Below are 18,499 nucleotides of genomic sequence, written 5' to 3' on the forward strand. Positions count from 1 at the left end.
ATAAAATAATAGGAAACGATGTTGTATAAACAATAATTCTAAAAAAAATAAAACAAGTGGAACAAATATCAAAAAGAGCATCCTTCAAAATAAGGACAAAGACAGAATCCCACAGGGGCGCCTGGGGGGCTCAGTCGGTTGAGCGTCTGACTTCGGCTCAGGTCAAGATCTCCCAGTTTGTGGGTTTGAGCCCTGCGTCAGGCTCTGTGCTGACAGCTCAGAGCCTGGAGCCTGCTTCAGATTCTGTGTCTCCCACTCTCTCTGCCCCTTCCTTGCTTGTGCTCTCTCTCTCTCAAAAATAAACAAACAAAAAAAAATAAGACAGAGTTCCATAAAGATCAAGCAGACCAATTCAGCAAGATTTAACAATCCTAGATATGTTACACTAAGAAATAGATTAATAGAATTTAGACGCACAGCTATTTTTCAACAAAGTTGCCAAAGTCAGTCAGTAAAGAAAGGATAATCTTTTAAATAAATGGTGTTGAAACAACTGGATATCCATGCCAAAAAGAAAAAGAAAAAGAACAACTTCAACAGGTATCAACAGATCATAGATCTTAACATAAAAGGCAAAACTATAAAATTTCTAAAGTAAAAGAGAAAAATCTCCCTGATTGTGAGATAAGCAAATATTTCTTAGGATTAAAAAAAAAAAGGACCAGCTATAGGAAAAAAACTTGATGTCAGACTTCATCAAAACTTAAAACTTCTGTTCTTCACAGGACACGGTCAAGAATAAAAAGACAAACCACAGAGATTCATTCATAATACATATTGTCTCACAAAATATGTACCTAAAATTAATGTTGAATTCTTAAACTAAGACAATTCAAGAAACAGATTCTCACAGACAAAATACATTAAAGGGCAAGAAGCACATGAAAAGCTAATGTAAAAGGAAAATGCAAAACAAAACCACAATGAGATATTATTATCCTCCCTCTAAAAAGGCTAAAATTAAAACAAAACCAAAAAGACCTTACAATTCCAAGAATGTGAAGCACAGTATGTGCAACAAATGGAACTTTCACACATTTCTAATGGGCATGTACAAGGATACAGCCATTCTGAAAGACAGGTTGGCAGTTTCTCATAAAGTTAAACAAATAGCTAATAAATAACCAAGGAATTCCATTTACAGATAGTTGGATGAAAACTTATGCCTGAGCCTGGGTGGCTCAGTCAGTTGGGCATCCAACTCTTGATTTCGGCTCACGTCATGACCTCACGGTTCATAGGTTCAAGCTCTGTACTGGGCTCTGCACTGGCATGCGGAGCCTGCTTGGGATTCTCTCTCTCCCTCTCTCTCTGCCCCTGCCCTGCTTGTGCATGCACACACTCCCTCAAAATAAATAAGCATTAAAAAAATAAATAAATAAACAAGAAAGAAAACCTATGTCTACACAAAATCCACATGATGGTTCATAACATTATTAGTATTCATAATAACCCAAACTGGAGACAACCCAAATGATCACCAAAAGATGAACAGATACACAATTTGTAGTATCCCAGCCAAAATAGAACTCACCCCTAAAAAGCAATAACATGCAAGAATATAAGTGACTCTCAAACACAAGGTGAAGGAAAGAGACCAAGCATGAAATAATATAGATGAAAACCTAGTAACAGAAAGCAGAAGGGCTAGGGGGTACAGTACTGAAAGCAAAGAGGCATAAAAAGTATTTAAGTGATGATAATGTTCTTTCTTTCTTTCTTTCTTTTTGAGACAGAGCGAGACAGAGCATGAGCGGGGACGGGCAGAGAGAGAGGGAGACACAGAATCTGAAGACAGGCTCCAGGCTCTGAGCTGTCAGCACAGAGTCCAACACGGGGCTCAAACCCACGAATGTGAGATCATGACCTGAGCCCAAGTCAGAGGCTTAACCGACTGAGCCACCCAGGTGCCCCGAAAATGTTCCTGACTACAGTAGTGGTTACCGTTGGAGAGAGAGTCTTCCTTGGGTTTCTTGCACTCCTACATGTCTTGCTGAGTGTGCTAAGATTGCAAGACCCATACCAATTGCTCTTGAACCTGAGCCATTCTATAGCTGGTAACCCTGAAAGATGAGGTAATATATTCCCCTGAACAAAGAGCAAGCTTGCTTACTGCTTTCTATAAAAGCAGTAGGTTCCCAAATTCAATACTCTTCAGCTGCAACACAAGCCCATTGAGGGAGCATCCATCTTGGCTATTCTGTGGTTGCTCTGGGAGATTTGGGGGGTAATGGGAACCTATGCAAATATGCTGAATCTCACACTATTTGCTGTGCCATGAGAAACATTTCTGTCTCTGATCCAGGAGTCTCCTGACTTCTGGCAGTATTCAGCAGTAACAGGCTAGCTTCTAGCTGACTCAAATCCTAGATTAAACTTTATGCCTCGGATGGGTACAATTTACCGAATATAAATGGAGAAGAAAAGAGAAAAGGTGTATGAGAAAGAAAAAAATAAACAAAGAGGAAAAAGAGGAGGAATAGGAGAATAAAGAGGAAGAGGGAGGGAAGGTGAGGTTGGAACACCAGAAATTCCTTAGTATGCAGAAGAATGAATCCAGTCTTAGACTAAGAATATTTGGGTGTTTTTATCATATCGAATACACATACACACACACACACACACACACACACACACACACACACACTCTTAAATGTCCTCCAAGACCCTTCATCAAGGAATTAATACACTGGTGAAGTGTATATTCATTTCTTTGAAAACTGCTGTGGTGGCTGTCCTTTTTAGTTCTGGGTTAAAGATGGATAATACTGCCGCTAAACGGGGCTCCCTGACTTCAACGGGATAGTGGGATTTCCAGAGTGACAAAGGACAAGTAGAAGCACTTAATCCTCAGATATAAAGTAGGCCTGGTTATTATAACAGGCAGGAGGCCCAGACCCATTACCAGAATGGCTCGGATCTCTGGTGGTGGCTAACCGTGGTGTCCTTAAGTAAAACAGATGTGGAGTATACTAATATATTACTGGATGAGAGGAAAAAAAAGAAAATGAAAACAAAAAGCTCTAGGTATATCAAACTGAGGCCTGAATTAACTGGCCACAATGGAAGCGTTACGGCCCATCACCTAATACACAGGCTGAACTTGTTCAAACACAGAGCCCCTGGAAAAAAGGAGACCATGGGTTCCACTGAGGAAAGACCCTAAAAATTGCATCAAGCACATACTTAAAGTCTTCCTCCTAGCCTTTTCCAAATAGAACAGGCAGCTTTTCACCAAGGAGACAATGCATGTGGGAAACAGAATCACTCAGGCTTTTTAGGGGTCACTTAATGCTGGCTCCAAGCCCATATTAACCCTCAGGGACCAGAACGTAATGTCACTGTGGTAAACCAGTCTGATCAGGAGCTGTGAGGTCACACTAAGGAGTGTTCTGGCTCCGATCCATCTCACAGTGGGCCCAGGGGTCCATAGACCCACCCTGTAATTTCCTCAGTTCTTGAATGCACAGTGAAAGGTTCCCTAAACTATGGAGTAAGGGTTTTCAGCATAAGAAAGGCCAAGTAAAATCCCCTAGAAGTGTCCCTTCCTAACAACATCAACCCAAAGCAAGAGCACATCGCTGTGGAAACTGGAGAGCACAGAACCAACTTCAAAGACGTAAAAGATACAGGGATGGTGACTGTTAGGACATTCTGTTTCACTGACCTATTAGGCCAGCGCAGAAAACATGGATTTTGAAGAATGACTATGGATTACAGTAAATCATCAAGTGGTGACTCCAGTTGTAATTGCTGTTCCAGATATGGCCTCTACTGGGACAAATCAACACACTCCCTGGCACCTAGTAACATCCATCAAGCTGGCAAATGCTTTCTTTTATGTATTCCAAATACAGACCACCAGAGCTGTTTTCACCTTACGGTCCAGAAACAGACCTTCACTGTCCTAGCTCAGGGCTTCGTCAACATTCCAGCTAGATGTTCCATTATTCGGTCCACAGAGACTCTGGGCACCTCAACACCTCACTGGTCCACTACATTATCAGTTCAACAGGAAACCCTATATCCATACCCACACCTGGCGTCATCTCACTTTTTACTTTTTGCCAACCCAAGGAGTGAGAAAAGACAGTATTCCTCTTTTAATGTGAACGTCTCTGATTACTTAATAATTCCAAACATCTCTTTCTATGCATGTTAAGATTTGCTATTCCATAAGCTACTTATTAATATCTTTTCCCGATTTTTCTATAAAGGTTGCTGCCCTCTTTTTATTGCTGTGTGGGTCCTTGTCTAGTCTACATATTAATCCCGTATCCATACTGGGCACTACAAATACCTTCTCATGCTTTCGTCTTTCACTGAATGAAAATCTTTAACTTTTGTATAATCAGAATCATTACTTTTTCACTTTCATAAATTTTTGGAGCTTTATGAGTCCCTCATCCCTAAGAAAAGAACTTCTTCAACAATGTCTAATTTTATCATTTCTCCTCTCATATTTAGGTCCTCTTGATTTATCCATAACCCATTCCGCCTGTGGTATAAGGTTTGTTTTTTCACCATATACTGAACCACTCTCCCTATCAGGACTTCTTTCTACAGTGATTTCTCTTAGGTTCCTGAACACACACGGGTAAGTCTCCACTATCTAACTTGTCCCCAAGTCTATTTTTCTGTTACACTACAGTTTTTATTACTACAGTCTTGAAATAGTATCTTAATTTCTGATAAGGCAAACCCCACCATAAACAAATCTCTAAAACTGCTTAGGCTATTCATAACATTTATCCTATCTGCTATATGAATTTTAGATCTAGGTTACTGACTTTGTTAGACAAACCAACTGGAATGCTGACGGCAGTTTAATCGAATTTACAGATTAAAATGGAGAAAACTGACCCTCATGATAATAAACATACATATCTCAGAGCATGGAAAGATTTATTTAGATTCTCTTCTAGTTCCTTATTCAAGTTTTAAAGTTTTCTTCTTAAAGTTCTTATGTACTCTTGTGTTAATTTCTACAGACTTTTGCAGTTTGGTCGCTTTTATTGTATACGAGATTTTCTTTTGATTCCCTTTACTAGCTGGTTTATTGCTAGTGTAGTAAATGCTATTAATTTTTATGGCCTGATCTCAAATCCAGTAATCTTGCCAAACTCTTACTAGTTCCAATAGTTTCTCTCCATTCTAATGGTTCTTCTACGTAAGTGATTATTATCTGCAAATGATGGGTTTTATTGCTTCCCTTCCTATCCTTACACTATTTTTTTTCCCTTTGTAGTGTTAGCCAGGACTTTCCTTAGAATGTTAAACAATAATATTGATAGAGAGCATCTTTAACTTGTTACTGGTCTTAAAGTGAATGAATCTAAAATTTCTCCATTAAGTACCATTTGCTGTAGGTTTTTGGTAATGACTTCGATCTAGTTATCTCATATCCAAGCATACTAAGAGTTTATATTTTTAATCACATAGCTATTGGCTCTTATTGAATGTTTTTATGGTATCAAGATGATCATGATTTTTCTCCTTTAGTCTATTTATGAGATAAATTATACTAACAGTAAATAGATGTTGAATCATATTTACGTTCTTAAAACAAACTCCACAGATGAGGATTCTTTCAACACATTGTAAGATCTGATGATGTGTAGGATTCTCATATCTATGCTAATAACTGAAACACGTCTTTAATTTTCTCATATTGCCCTTATCTAATTTTTTTAAATTAATTTTTGATACAGAGAGAGACAGAGCATGAGAGGGGAGGGGCAGAGAGAGAAGGAGTCACAGAACTGGAAGCAGGCTCCAGGCTCTGAGCTAGCTGTCAGCACAGAGCCTGACGTGGGGCTCGAACCCAAGAACGTGAGATCAGACCTGAGCCGAAGTCGGAGGCTAATCGACTGAGCCACCCAGGCGCCCCGCCCTTATCTAATTTTAAAATCAAGATTTCACTAAACTTATAAAATGAACTAGGCATCTTTTTATTTCCGTTTCCTAGAACAATGTGTAAAAAGGAATTGTTATTTAAAAGTCCAATGGCAGGGCGCCTGGGTGGCTCAGGTTAAGCGTCTGGCTTCGGCTCAGGTCATGATCTCACGGTTCATGGATTCGAGCCTCACATCGGGCTCTGTGCTAACTGCTAGCTCAAAGCCTGGAGCCTGCTTCAGATTCTGTGTCTCCCTCTCTCTCTGACCCTCCCCTGATCGCACTGTCTCTCTTAGTCTCTCGAAAATAAAAAATAAAAAGCATTAAAAAAAATTTTTTAATAAATAAATAAAAGTCCAATGGCAACTCACTTATCTCAGTCCACTTTTTGAAAGGGGAGATCTTTACCATTTCACTTTTTTAAATATTTATTAGTTCAAGCTATCCATTTCTTCTGATACCAACTTTCAATATGTATTTTTCTAAGAATTTATACTTTTCATCTAGGCTCTCATATTTATTAATCTACAGGAGTTCATAAAATTCTTTTTAAAAATTTTAAGCTTGTTGGGGCGCCTGGATGGCTCAGTCGGTTAAGCATTCTGACACCGGCTCAGGTCATGACCTCCTGGTTCCTGAGTTCGAGCCATGCATCCAGCTCTGTACAGAGAGCTCACAGTTCACCGCTCGGAGCCTGGATCCTGCTTCAGATTCTGTCTGTTTGCCTCTCCCTCCCTTGTCTCATCTCATCTCCTCTCCTCTCTCTCTCTCTCTCAAATATAAACATTATAACAATTTTTAATAGAAAAAATTTTAAGCTTGTAGTTAATTCCCGTTTTTTCACTTAATTATATTTGCATCTATTTTACTTGATTAGTGTTACCAGAGGTCTATCTAGCTTATCGATCTTCAAAGAACAATCTTCTGGTTTAGCAAGTCTTTCTTTGGTTCCTAATTTCATTGGTTTCTGCTCTTGACTTGATGCTGTTTTCTGAACTCCCAAATGAATGTTTAAGCACCAAAACAAGCTTCCTTCAGCATTTAGGTAAGCCACTAGGCCACCCTGTCCAAAGCCTGGTTTCACTTCTAGACTTCAATACAAAAACTATAAAATATATTATTCTCACATACACATGATACAAAAAAAATCATATCCAAATCTTACCAACCATACCTACACATGAATGTCTTTGACCAAAGCTGTATCTTGAAGGCAAATAAATTAGAGTATGTGCTTGTTCCCACAAAAAAATTAAAGCATAAGGCTGTTAACTGTCTATCTGAATCAAGGCAGGTACTTTCTCTACACAGCTAATTGGACAATTACTGGTGCTGCTGATAAAATTAGTAACTAGAAATGAAATCTCCAGTTGCTTTAGCAGATGCCATTTAAAACTTGCAGTTATTAATAGGAGAGAAAAATCTGGCTGCCATGGTCACTTTTCACCATCACCACCGCCTCCAAAAAAAAACCCACTCAAAGCAAAAGCACTTTTTCCCCCTAGCGACAGAAGCTAGGTTTAGGGTCGGTTTAGGATTACAAAACAGATTTTGGTCTTAAATCCTTCTACCTGCAATCGACCATTAATGCAGATCACTAATAAAAGTTCAACATTATCTTGTACACATGCTAAGTGGCTTATTTTTATGCGTGTACGCCTCGAAGAGTAATTTTATACGTTATTAGCTTCAAAACGGATGTCGCTCCCACCGCATTGGTGTCCCTCTAGAAACAACTACAATCTCTATCAGCACGTAGAAGCAGTACGGTGGAGAAGGGAAAGGACGAGGTGTAGGTATTGACCAGCTTTCTCATTCCTGACTTGTCTAACGCAGACTAGCTAAGAGCACAAGAACACAACTTGCCAGATTTCTCTCGGGTTACAAAGAAAGAAAAAGAAAGGAAAGGAAAGAAATGATGATTAAAAAAAAAAAAAGAAGAAAGAAAAGAGGAAGAATTCCCTAAGGAAACTCAGACGGCCTTATTTCCCCCTCACGTTTGAGGGCGAAACTCTTAAGGGGCAACGGAGAAGAGAAGGGCTTCCTAATGTCGAGAGGCGGCCAGCCGTGATGAGGATCGCATTTGCAGGAGAACTTGGGCTTGGGTGCGCACCAGGCTGCTTCTCGAGGGAGGCCAGGTAACACAAGAAGCCAGGGCCGCTCCGGCGCTGGCCGCAGACACCGAACGCTGGGGGGGGGGGGGGGGGGGGGGGGGGGGGGGGGGGGGGGGGGGGGGGGGGGGGGAGGAGAGACCCAGGCCTGGAACAAAGGAAGCGGAGCTGGCCGAGAAGGGTGGATTCGGTGTCCGGGTGGGGAGGAGAAACGCCAAGGCTGCAGGGGAGAGGCTGGACTCACAGAACTTGGAGGTGGAGGTGTTGATGTTGATGGTGGAGCTGGGGGTGGGGGCGGGGGCCGCCTTGACCACGGTGGCGGCCGTGTCGCAGCTCTTCAACATCATGATCACCCCATTGGGCTCCGGCGGTGGCGGCGGCCCCATCGAGAGCCCCTCCTTGGGGCCTTTCCTGTCCACCGAGGCCGCGGGCACCGCCAGCAGCTGCCCCCCTGGCGGCTCTCGCGCAGGGGCTGGGATCGACGAGGGGGGCGGTTGCGGCGGCGGCTGGGGCTGCCGGAAGCCGTCCACCGCGGCCTCCCAGTTGTTGTGGTTCTGGTCGTCCATCATCGCCACGTAGCTGCCCCACTCCTCCTCTTCCATGCTTTCCTCCATCCTGCAGGCCCCCAGCACCCTCCCGCCTCACAGGCACCTGCTGCCCGTCTCAACCCCGGGCCAGGGGGCACCGCAGCGTCCTCGAGCTCACATCGCCGGCGGCCGGCACGGGCGCGGCGGGGAGGGGAGCGGCGCGCCGGGTCTCTCCGTCTGCGCCCAGGCGACTCTACGAGACAGGGCTGACGGCGGTGGGCGCTCCCGGGCTCTAGCCTGGGAGAGGCAGCCGTAAAGCGGCAGCGCCTCTCACGACATTTTACAGCAACTTCCAACAGGCAGTTGGAAAGGCAGCAGGGGGAGCGGCCAGGAGGGCACGTGGTGCGAGGAAGGAGCCAAGAGAGAGCAAAGTGAAAAGGGGCAGCAGCCGTGAGTCACCCCTTCGCAACAGGGCAGAGGTTTGCCCCGCCTCGGCTGGCCTGGGCGCCGAGAGGGGAGGGGCCCGGGTCCGGAGGCGCTGCGGTGCGCCCCGCCCCCGACCCGGCCCCACGTGACAAGGAGGTTTGCGCAAGCGCGTTCTCTGGCTGGTTACCAGGACGACCGGAATCTGGCTGGCTCGGAAGATGCGAACCGTTCGGCGTTCGCTGTGGTACCGGCCCCGGTTCGGTGGTGGTGTTCTTACGCCCTCTGCATTTACTGGGCCTTCGCGCGGCGCAGGGCTTTGTAGCCCGGGCTTTTGGTTGACGATAGAGCGAGGGGGCCACAGGAGGCCGCGGTTCGCACGTTACAAATGGGTGGGACTGCCCCGGGTGGCCCTTGATGAGTCTGCTCGCGGGCCGAGCCCACACTACGGAAACCCGCAAAACCAAGAATAAAAACCGAAACGTAGCAAGGTGGCCTAAAAAAAAAAAAATGAGTGTGAGCTATTCGTGGATTTTTTTTTTTTTTAGTTTCTTAACTTCTCCATACATTGAGGCCAGGAACTTAATTTTTTTTAATGTTTATTTGATGTTGAGAGAAAAACAGCGTGAGCAGGGGAGGGGCAGAGAGACGGAGACACGGAATCTGAAGCAGGCTCTAGGCTCTGAGCTGTCAGCACAGGGCGGGTCGCGGGGCTCGAACTCTGGAGCCTTGAGATCATGACCTGAGCCGATGTCCCACCCTTAACCAACTGAGCCACCCAGGCGCCCCAGGAATTTTACATTATTAAATGCCAAGCTTTTTATGGTGTTTAACAAGTCTGACTACAAATTTTGGATTGTATGTGAGAGTTCTGAGGGGCAAGGTTTCGTAGCTCTATTAGAATTTCTTTAATTCCTCTGCATTCTCCAATTATGGCAATAGCAGTATATTATATGAGAATGTATGTTATAACTATTTATTGTAGGGCTTATTCTAGCTGCTGGTGATAAAGTCAAGAAAAAACTTCTTAAACTAGCAGATAATCTTTATTTCCACAGATATGTGGTTAGTGTGAAGAATCACTTCACCCACTGAGAAGTCATTGTCTCAGATGTACTTCAATGGCCACGTTTGTTTCGCTTCCTCTACATATGTTTTCCCATATATTCTGTACTAAATGGAACTGTTTACCACTTAACAATGATTTAATTAGACAGTGCTCTCACATAGTAATTAATGACATATTTTTTGAAGCAGTACATGTTTTTAATTCCTGGGCCTAGAACTATACTAAATATCTGGCCCTGGGAAGTTTGGGGAATACTTCTTTTTTAGTTTATTATTTTGAGAGAGAGGACACCTGTGCAGGGGAGGGGCAGAGAGAGAATCCTAAGCAGGCTCCATGCTGTCAGTGCAGAACGGAGGTGGGGGGTGGGGAGAGCTTGATCTAATAAACAGCGAAATCAAGAGTCAGAGGCTTAACCAACTAAGCCACCCAGGTGCTCTGGAAATATTGTTTTAAGTAAAAGATAACTGAGTAAAATGCTAAGGGTGGGAGAAAAATGTCACCTTAGAATTCTATGCCTGGCAAAAAAGAAGGAAAAAGGAAAACAAATTATCTTTTTCAGACAAATAGCAACTGGTAGTTTTCCATCAATAGACTTTCTAGATGGGTGGGTGGGTGTGACTCGAGATAGAGACAGGTGTCTACATAGTAAAATATTTAATATACAAGGAAGATACAAATCATAAATATATCTCTAATAACATGGTCACAAAATATGTGAAGCTAAAGTTGGCAAAAGTATAAGAAAGAGATTTTAGTGGGTGGAATAGTAGTCCCCAAAAACATACATCCATATTCTAATCCCTGAAACCTTACTTTATTTGGAAACAGGGTCTTTGAAGATATAAAGTTCTTAAGATGAGATCTTTCTGGATTGGCCAGGTGGGCCATAACACCAATGACAAGTGTCCTCCTAAGAGAAAGACAGCGGGACATGTGAGAAGAGAAAATAGACAGGAGGTAATGTGACCACACAAGCAGAGATTATAGTGATAGAGCCACATTCCCACTTACGTGTCAACAGCCACCCAAACCTGGAGGAGGCAAAGAATAGATTCTCCTCTAGAGCTTCCAGAGAATTCCGCCCTACCAGTGCCTTGACTTCAGACTTCCAGCTTCCAGAACGTAAGAGAATACATTTCTGTTGTTTACCACACTATTTGTGGTCATTTGTTACAGCACCATAGAAAACTAATGCATAGATCTAGGGGACAAAAAAAAAATCTTTAAAGAACTAGAAGATCTGAATAACACAATTACCAAGCTTAATGTAATAAATACATATAGAACAATACACTCAACAACTTTAGAATATAAACAAGAATATGTGGAAAGTTGACAAAAATTCAACATACTGGGTCATAAGCAAGTCTCTCTACAATGTCTAAGGATCAGAATCATAGCAACTACTTCTCAACCAGTATGTAGTTACATTACAAATCAGTAACCAACAGACAGCTGGTAAACCGTTCCAACCAACTCATGGGTCAGAAAACCATGACGGAAATTGGAAAACATTTAGAACGTAAGGTATTAGTACCATCTTAGCAATGTGACTTCCATTCTAGCAGGGGCCTACCGGCACGCTGTTGGACACTGAACTCTTCATACATGTACTGCCAAAATGGCCAATATAAGACATTCATGTTAGCTGCAATTAAATACACCATTATGGAAAACTGTAATGATGATTGGGCCGAAGCAATCACTGACGGGATGCAACTTTCCATATAAATAAGAAGACACGGGGCGCCTGGGTGACTCAGTTGATTAAAGCGTCCAACTCTTGGTTTCAGCGCCCCTCATGATCTCACAGTTCATGAGACTGAGCCTTACATCAGGCTCTGCACTAACAGTACAGAGCCTGCTTGGGATCCTCTCTCTGCCCCTCCCCTCGAGCTCCACTCCCATGATAGCTCCTGCACGCTCTCTTTTTCTCGCTTGCAAAATAAATAAGTGAACATTAAAAGAGGAGAAGAAGAAGAAGAAGAAACACCATCTACCAAAGAGAAACCAAATGAACATATTGACAACTGGTTGTTTTTATGGATATTATGAGACATCATTATATTACACCTAAAAGCATATTATATTTTAATAGCTATTAACTTAAAATCTTACATGACTTGTTCTAAGATATGCAGATAGGGAATAACATTACCAGCAACCACTGGCCGAACACTGGACAGTTATAACACAGGTTAATAATTACTACAACCTTCCACAGTTCCAGCTATTAATCTATTTGTTTGAGCTTTAGTTTTGTTTGTTTCTATTTTCCACTATGCTATGAGTTTCGTTAAATCAGGATGAACATACATATGTAAAATAAATATGTAATGTATGTATGTGGGAGAGAGAAACTGAAGGGACCCCATGAAAAAAAAGTCATTTTTTTCTTTGCCTCTTTTCCTGTTTCTGTTCTTGCTGGAACCTGCATCCCTGCCTTCCATGTGCCTTAATGTATTTCTCCATATGAAGGTCAAGGAGTTGATGATTTCTTTGGAGTCTTCCCACACATAGATAATATCTGAGGAGTGATTGAATGGGGCCATCAGGAACATTCCCCAAGAACACTGACTCCAAATACCTTGACACCAAGCCCCTGGCTCCAGGGCATTAGTAACGACAGAGGACACCTGAGCACTTGTCCTTGTTCAACCAGGTTCCTGTATGCCTGACGGGACATGTACACCAGACCACCACCCTCAGTAAAAACTCCAGACACCTGAGCAAAGATGAGGTTCATGTTCCTTTTCCTTTCCGGGTCTCCTAGATGCTGTGTCTGTATCTGCCCTTTCCCTATGTCTTCAACAAACTCTGCTCTCTTACTTCCACTCAGCTTGCCTTTGGTTTCCATCCAGTGCAAAGCCAAGGAGCCTCCTGACTGGCCATGTGGTACCTACTCTGGGTCCTTGGACCCGCCAGCCTGCACCATAAGTTTGTACACATGAAGAGAAGACTAATTCAAAACACTAATAGCAGTTATCTAGAGATAGGCTTATGGATGGATTTAATCTTTTAATTGTCAATATTTTCTATATTCTCTCCAATGAGTGTGTGTATTATTTTTATAATCAGAAAAAACTTCTAAGCCTTCAAGTTAAAAAAACTAAAAACAACATGAAGAAAGTATAAATTGGAACTCTGTACATTAAATGTTCATTTTGGCTCCCAGAAACATAAATCTCAAGTAAAAATGGCATTGAAACGAAGGCTCTTCATTGGCTAACAAACTGACCGAGTCTAAGCAGGGCAAAAGTAAGGTGCGGCTCAGCACTGGCTCCAGCTCTGTTCGAAGGCGTGCTCTTTGTCCTGATCTCTTTCACAAGCTTCATCCCCAGGCTTCTGGCAGAATGGCTGTCACAGCCCCAGGGCTCATGTACGGGGACAATGAGGTCACCAAGAAGAAGGTCCATAACTTCTGAGAGCTGTCTATTGTGAGCAAGCAAGTTCGTTCCTCTCGGTACCTCGCTGGCTCATTCCTGAACCGATTCACATGACATTTAAACATATTCCAGAGCCATTTACTGGAAAGGGTATGGATTTATTCCTGGCAAATGAGTCCCACCCCTGGAACCCAGAGTGGGATCAGCTTCTCCTTGAGTACATTGGCTGAAGGTGAAGAATAGTTACAAGAATAAAAACTGAGGTCAAGTTGGGAGGTTTAAATAAGTGCTCGCTCTGCAACAGTGCCCATTAGAAGCCCGAGTACTTAACCTCCTCCAGTCTGTCTGTTACAGAACCTCCCCACGAACTCTCCACTCCGTCCCCTTCATTAGCGCCTACCTAATCAATGTTTATGCAAAATTGTGTATATACCGCTTAAATAAATATATGGCTAATTGTCTACAACAGTTAAAACTTGGGGCACCTGGGTGGCTCAGTCGGGTAAACATGTGACTTTGGCTCAGGTCATGGTCTCGGGGTCCATGAGTCTGAGCCCCGTGTCCAGTTCTGTGCTGACAGCTCGGAGCCCGGAGCTTGCTTCAGAGTCTATGTCTCCCTGTCTCTCTGCCCCTCCCCTGCTCTCTTCTTTTCTCTCTCTCTCTCTAAATAAACCTTAAAAAAATAAATAAAAATAACATAGTTAAAGCTTGGAGGGAGTGAGGTACAGAGGCTTTGTCACAAGAATTAGTGTCTATCTTTAAATACATGTCACCTTTCCCATGGAATAGTTCGTTGTGATTGTTCAATATTTTTGAATGAATAAATGCATGACTGGCTGAAGTGTACCTGAAAGCTTATTCATATCAACTGTTCTTTCTCCTTTCATCAACTCTTTTTTAAAATATTTTTTAACATTTTTATTTATTATTGAGAGACAGTGAGAGACAGAGTGTGAGCATGGGAGGGGCAGAGAGAGAGACACACACACACACAGAATCTGAAGCAGGCTCCAGGCTCCGAGCTGTCAGCACAGAGCAGGCTGTGGGGCTCGAACTCACAAACTGTGAGTTCATGACCTGAGCCGAAGTCAGACGCTTAATCACCTGAGCTACCCAAGTGCCCCTTTCATCAACTCTTAAAATATGAATTGTGTGGTAAGATATCTTTTTCCCTAAGAGAAAGTAAAGTTTATTATTGCCATTTTTACATCTTTTTATCTTTTCTGCCCTCCTAGTTCTTGCATTGGCAGTAAAGGATGGCATTGCTAAAAGATGAACAAGAAGAGGGAAAGAAGACAAGAAAAGTTCTGTGAAAAAATCCACAAACTGTACATCCATTTCCTAATGGTCAAGTAAGAACTAACTGAATCAGAGAAGATGTGGTAGACAAGATTCAGCATATAAATGATTTATTTTAATTGCTGTTTTATTTTAAATTTACAATTAATGTCATGAAGGTGTTGTAAGGAAGCAGGTCTGAAACTGACTCCATGAGACAACAGAAGGGCACACATTGCCCAAGGCAGAAGGGACCACCCCTGTAACGCCCAATCAGGAAAGGCCAGCTAACACCCTTAACATTTCTAAGGGCAGGCCTAAAGATGGAGGCTAAGACTAGTCATGCCCTACGTGAAGGTCCTGGGCCCACTCTGTGATTGGTCAACACTCTAAATGTTGTGATTGGGTCCCGCCAAAAGTAACAAATACTCTAGGCAATGTGAATGGTTAAGCCTGCTTTCAATAATATTGTATAATAATGATTGGATCACTGTACCTGTGTCACAATTCCCTGTAACTCCCCCTTCCCAAACTCATAAAAGCCCTACCCTGCCTTTGTTCCAGACTCACTCCATGGGGCTCCAGTACATTGGTGGAATCTGTGAGCCCATGCTTATATAAGCCCGTAATAAAGCCCTTTGCTTTTGCATGCGTGATTCGGCCACCCTGGCGGTCTCTGATTTTTGGGGGCGATATAAAAATCTGGGTACAACAGTGTTAGCATGGAAAACTTAAAAACATTACTTTGACAGAGATAAACTATATTAGGATAAAAAAGAATTAATATTTTTTGTTTTGTTTTAAAATTTGTTTTTTTTTAACATTTTTTAACATTTATTTATTTTAGAGAGAGAGACACACACAGAGTGTAAGCAGTAGAGGGGCAGAGAGAGAGGGAGACACAGAATTAGAAACAGGCTCCAGGCTCTGAGCTGTCAACACAGAGCAGACACCTGTCTCGAACCATGAACTGTGAGATCATGACCTAAGCTGAAGTCGGCTGCTTAAACAACTGAGCCACCCAGGCGCCCCTTTAATGTTTATTCTTGAGAGAGAGAGAGAGCACGTGCGTGAGCACACTTGAGCATGAGCGGGGGAGGGGCAGAGAGAGAGGGACACAGAATCTGAAGCAGGCTCCATGCTCTCAGCTGTCAGCACAGAGCCGACATGACACGGGTCTTGAACTCCCAAGCCATGAGATTATGAGCTGACACTTAACCGACTGAGCCACCGAGTCACTCTGAATGAATACTTTTTTTAATCCCAGGAGATTATAATGGACCAATACAGCATTTGACAAAGAAGTGACTTGTGAACGCATAATACAATTCAAGTCTAGATGCAAAGCTATTGGAATGATCTGGATTAGAAGGCAAGAGGGTTACAGGCATATAAATAACTCAAGCCTTAATCGTTGCAGAGATTACTGCTGACAGGGAAGATGTGTAGCCACTCGGGGGAGTATTCTCTATTCAATATTTCTTTCCCTGGTGGATTTTGTTCCTTCCTTTTACATCTTAGCATCTGAATCCTAAATTCCACCCTAGCAGGGGAACAGATAATGATGCAGATTCTCCCTGTGGTGAATTTAGAAGCTGAAGGAAATGACTTTAGGCTGAAGGAGGCTCTAGAAAAAAAAGTTCTTCCTATCAGCACAGTATTGCAGGCCTATCCCTTTCACTCAGGCATTCACAAGGGTATCTGTGTCCAGGCGTGTGCTGGGGTAGGAGAGTAAGCAAGCAGAGTTCCTGCCTCTCCTGGATTTCCATCCTACTGCAGGGTCAAGCACTAAACAGTTAACCACATGAGCCAAAGCATGACAAAGCATCACGAAGGAAAATACTAGATGCTATGAGAGGGCATAACGGAAAATTATTTTACTTTGGGTGACCAAGGAGGATTTTTCTGAAAAAGTATATTTCTGCTAAGGTGAAAGGAGGGTAGAAGTTCCTCAATCAGCAATTTAGGGAGAGAACATTCTAGGCAGAAGAATCAACATGGGAAAAGGTGTTTGAAATAATCTAGGAACCCAAAGAAAGTACAGGGACTCATGTAGAGTGCAGGAGAGAAAGGGGGATATGGCATGTGGAGGAAAGGTAGGAAATAGCCAGGTTACAAGACCTGGGAAGTCCTGTTGAGGATTTTGTGTATCTGCTTGCATGGAAAAGGAGTGAGAAAGTGCTGTGGTATGCTTTACCTTTTATCAGGGCATTTCATTGCCCTGAGGGGAGTGGCCTGTAGGAAAGGAAAGAGTTAAAAAAAAAAAAAACTGATCAGAGTTAAGGCAATATTTAGGGCAAGAGATGATGGTGGCGTGGGCTAGGGGGATGGCAGTGGGCATAGAAACAGGTGGTGGGCTGCAGACTGATTTTGCAGTCAGGCTGGACAGTACTCGATGCATTAAGTACTGAAAGTGAGGGAGGGAAAGGTTTTAAGGATCACTCAGCTGCTCTGATACAGACCTAGAGAGATGATCACGGTCCTCTGTAGCGGGGGTTTTATCGGATGCATGCAATGGAGGGGAGTTGGGTGAGCAATGGAAATGATGAATCAGCTATGGACTCCAAGCTGGGTAAGAAAATAAAGACAGATGGGACAGATGGCTAGAGAGAAGGTAAAGTTGTTTATGAATGAGAAGTCTCCATGAGGTCGAAGAGCTATTGCAAGGATGTCTGTCCTTAATTAAGAAACCAGCAGGATAGGTCATAAGCGAGAGGTAGCCTGTTTGAATTGGCAAGCATTCTCTACACATGCCGTCCTCAAAACAAGTGGCTCCTGGATGCCATGCAGGCTTTTGGGTGGTGTCCACCACCTCCGCAGGAGACCGAGATCTATCAAAATGCAGGGACCATTTGAGCGACAGAAGCACTTAACTGAAAGGGAAGGCGAATTCATTAACTTCTGAAATCCTCTCGACTTGGCATGAATGCAATAGATCCTTGCATAACAGAGTAACATTTCCCAGTTGAGCCAGCTGTCCGCTTTCATGTTCTAATTCACGGTCTCAGAGTTATTCGCTATGTTAAAGCAATTTGATTTAATCTAGACAAGATAGATGAGATGCACTTGAAGAGTTAAGTATGATCACAGAAGAATCTTAGATATGAGTGAAATATTATAGCCTTTAGAAGAAAGTGTGCTCGCACTCTCCCACAGCTATTTGGTATGAACTGTGGCTGACAAGAGAAAACCAGAGTTGAGTTTGTCTACTTCACTTTTTAAAACATTAATTTTTTTTAATTTTTAAAGGAAACAAAAAGTTTGCATGACTACGAAGGAAATTTATACAAAATTTCCCCCAAACTAATTTCTATAGAGACTGTTTTGGGCCATTGCAGCTCAAAATGTAATCTGGAGAAAAATTTTAACAAATTAAAAACACGTTTTTTTGTCAACATTGAAGAATCTGAAAGGAAAACACTTTAAAATGCTGTAGGGATACTGATGTTTCTTTCAAGAGGCAATAAAATGCATTAGATATTTACATAATGAAATTAATATATTTTATACTATTTTCTGTGATAATATACAACCTAACCCCATCAAAATGTTGTATATTAAATTCATGACATATCATGATCATATGAAGATGATATATTAAACTCATGGTTCCCTTCCAATCCAAGTATTGCTTTAAGAATTTAATTGACAATTCCAGCTGCTTTAACCTCAGCCAAACATAGTTTCTCCACTTTGAAATCAATGAAAAACACCTTAAGAACCACAGTGTCCCCAGAAGTTTGTCTAATGAGTCATTACTCCCAATAGAACACAAATTATGTGAAAGCCTTGATTATAACAACATAATTA

At 42.5% G+C, this 18,499-nt stretch overlaps 1 protein-coding gene and 1 long non-coding RNA gene across 4 annotated transcripts in view; one reads left to right on the forward strand and one right to left on the reverse strand.

The window, feature by feature from the left end:
* The window catches only part of CACUL1 (CDK2 associated cullin domain 1), a 67,657-nt gene extending 58,599 nt beyond the window's left edge, over nucleotides 1–9,058 (reverse strand). The window contains exon 1 of one of the 3 annotated variants that reach the window (XM_029932666.1): nucleotides 8,251–9,056. In XM_029932666.1, the coding sequence (XP_029788526.1) occupies nucleotides 8,251–8,620 (370 nt within the window). In that variant the 5' untranslated portion in view covers nucleotides 8,621–9,056. Of the gene's footprint in view, nucleotides 1–8,250 lie in introns of all 3 variants that reach the window. The other 2 variants (XM_029932667.1, XM_029932668.1) reach the window with 2 other exon arrangements.
* LOC115285930 lies at nucleotides 7,628–14,829 on the forward strand. Its single transcript, XR_003905756.1, has 2 exons — nucleotides 7,628–8,033; nucleotides 14,647–14,829. It is a non-coding gene; the product is annotated as an uncharacterized LOC115285930 (long non-coding RNA).
* Nucleotides 14,830–18,499: the final 3,670 nt, after the last annotated feature.

The sequence above is a fragment of the Suricata suricatta genome, chromosome 2 (genome assembly GCF_006229205.1).
Source record: "Suricata suricatta isolate VVHF042 chromosome 2, meerkat_22Aug2017_6uvM2_HiC, whole genome shotgun sequence".
In the NCBI taxonomy this organism is placed as follows: Eukaryota; Metazoa; Chordata; class Mammalia; order Carnivora; family Herpestidae; genus Suricata; species Suricata suricatta.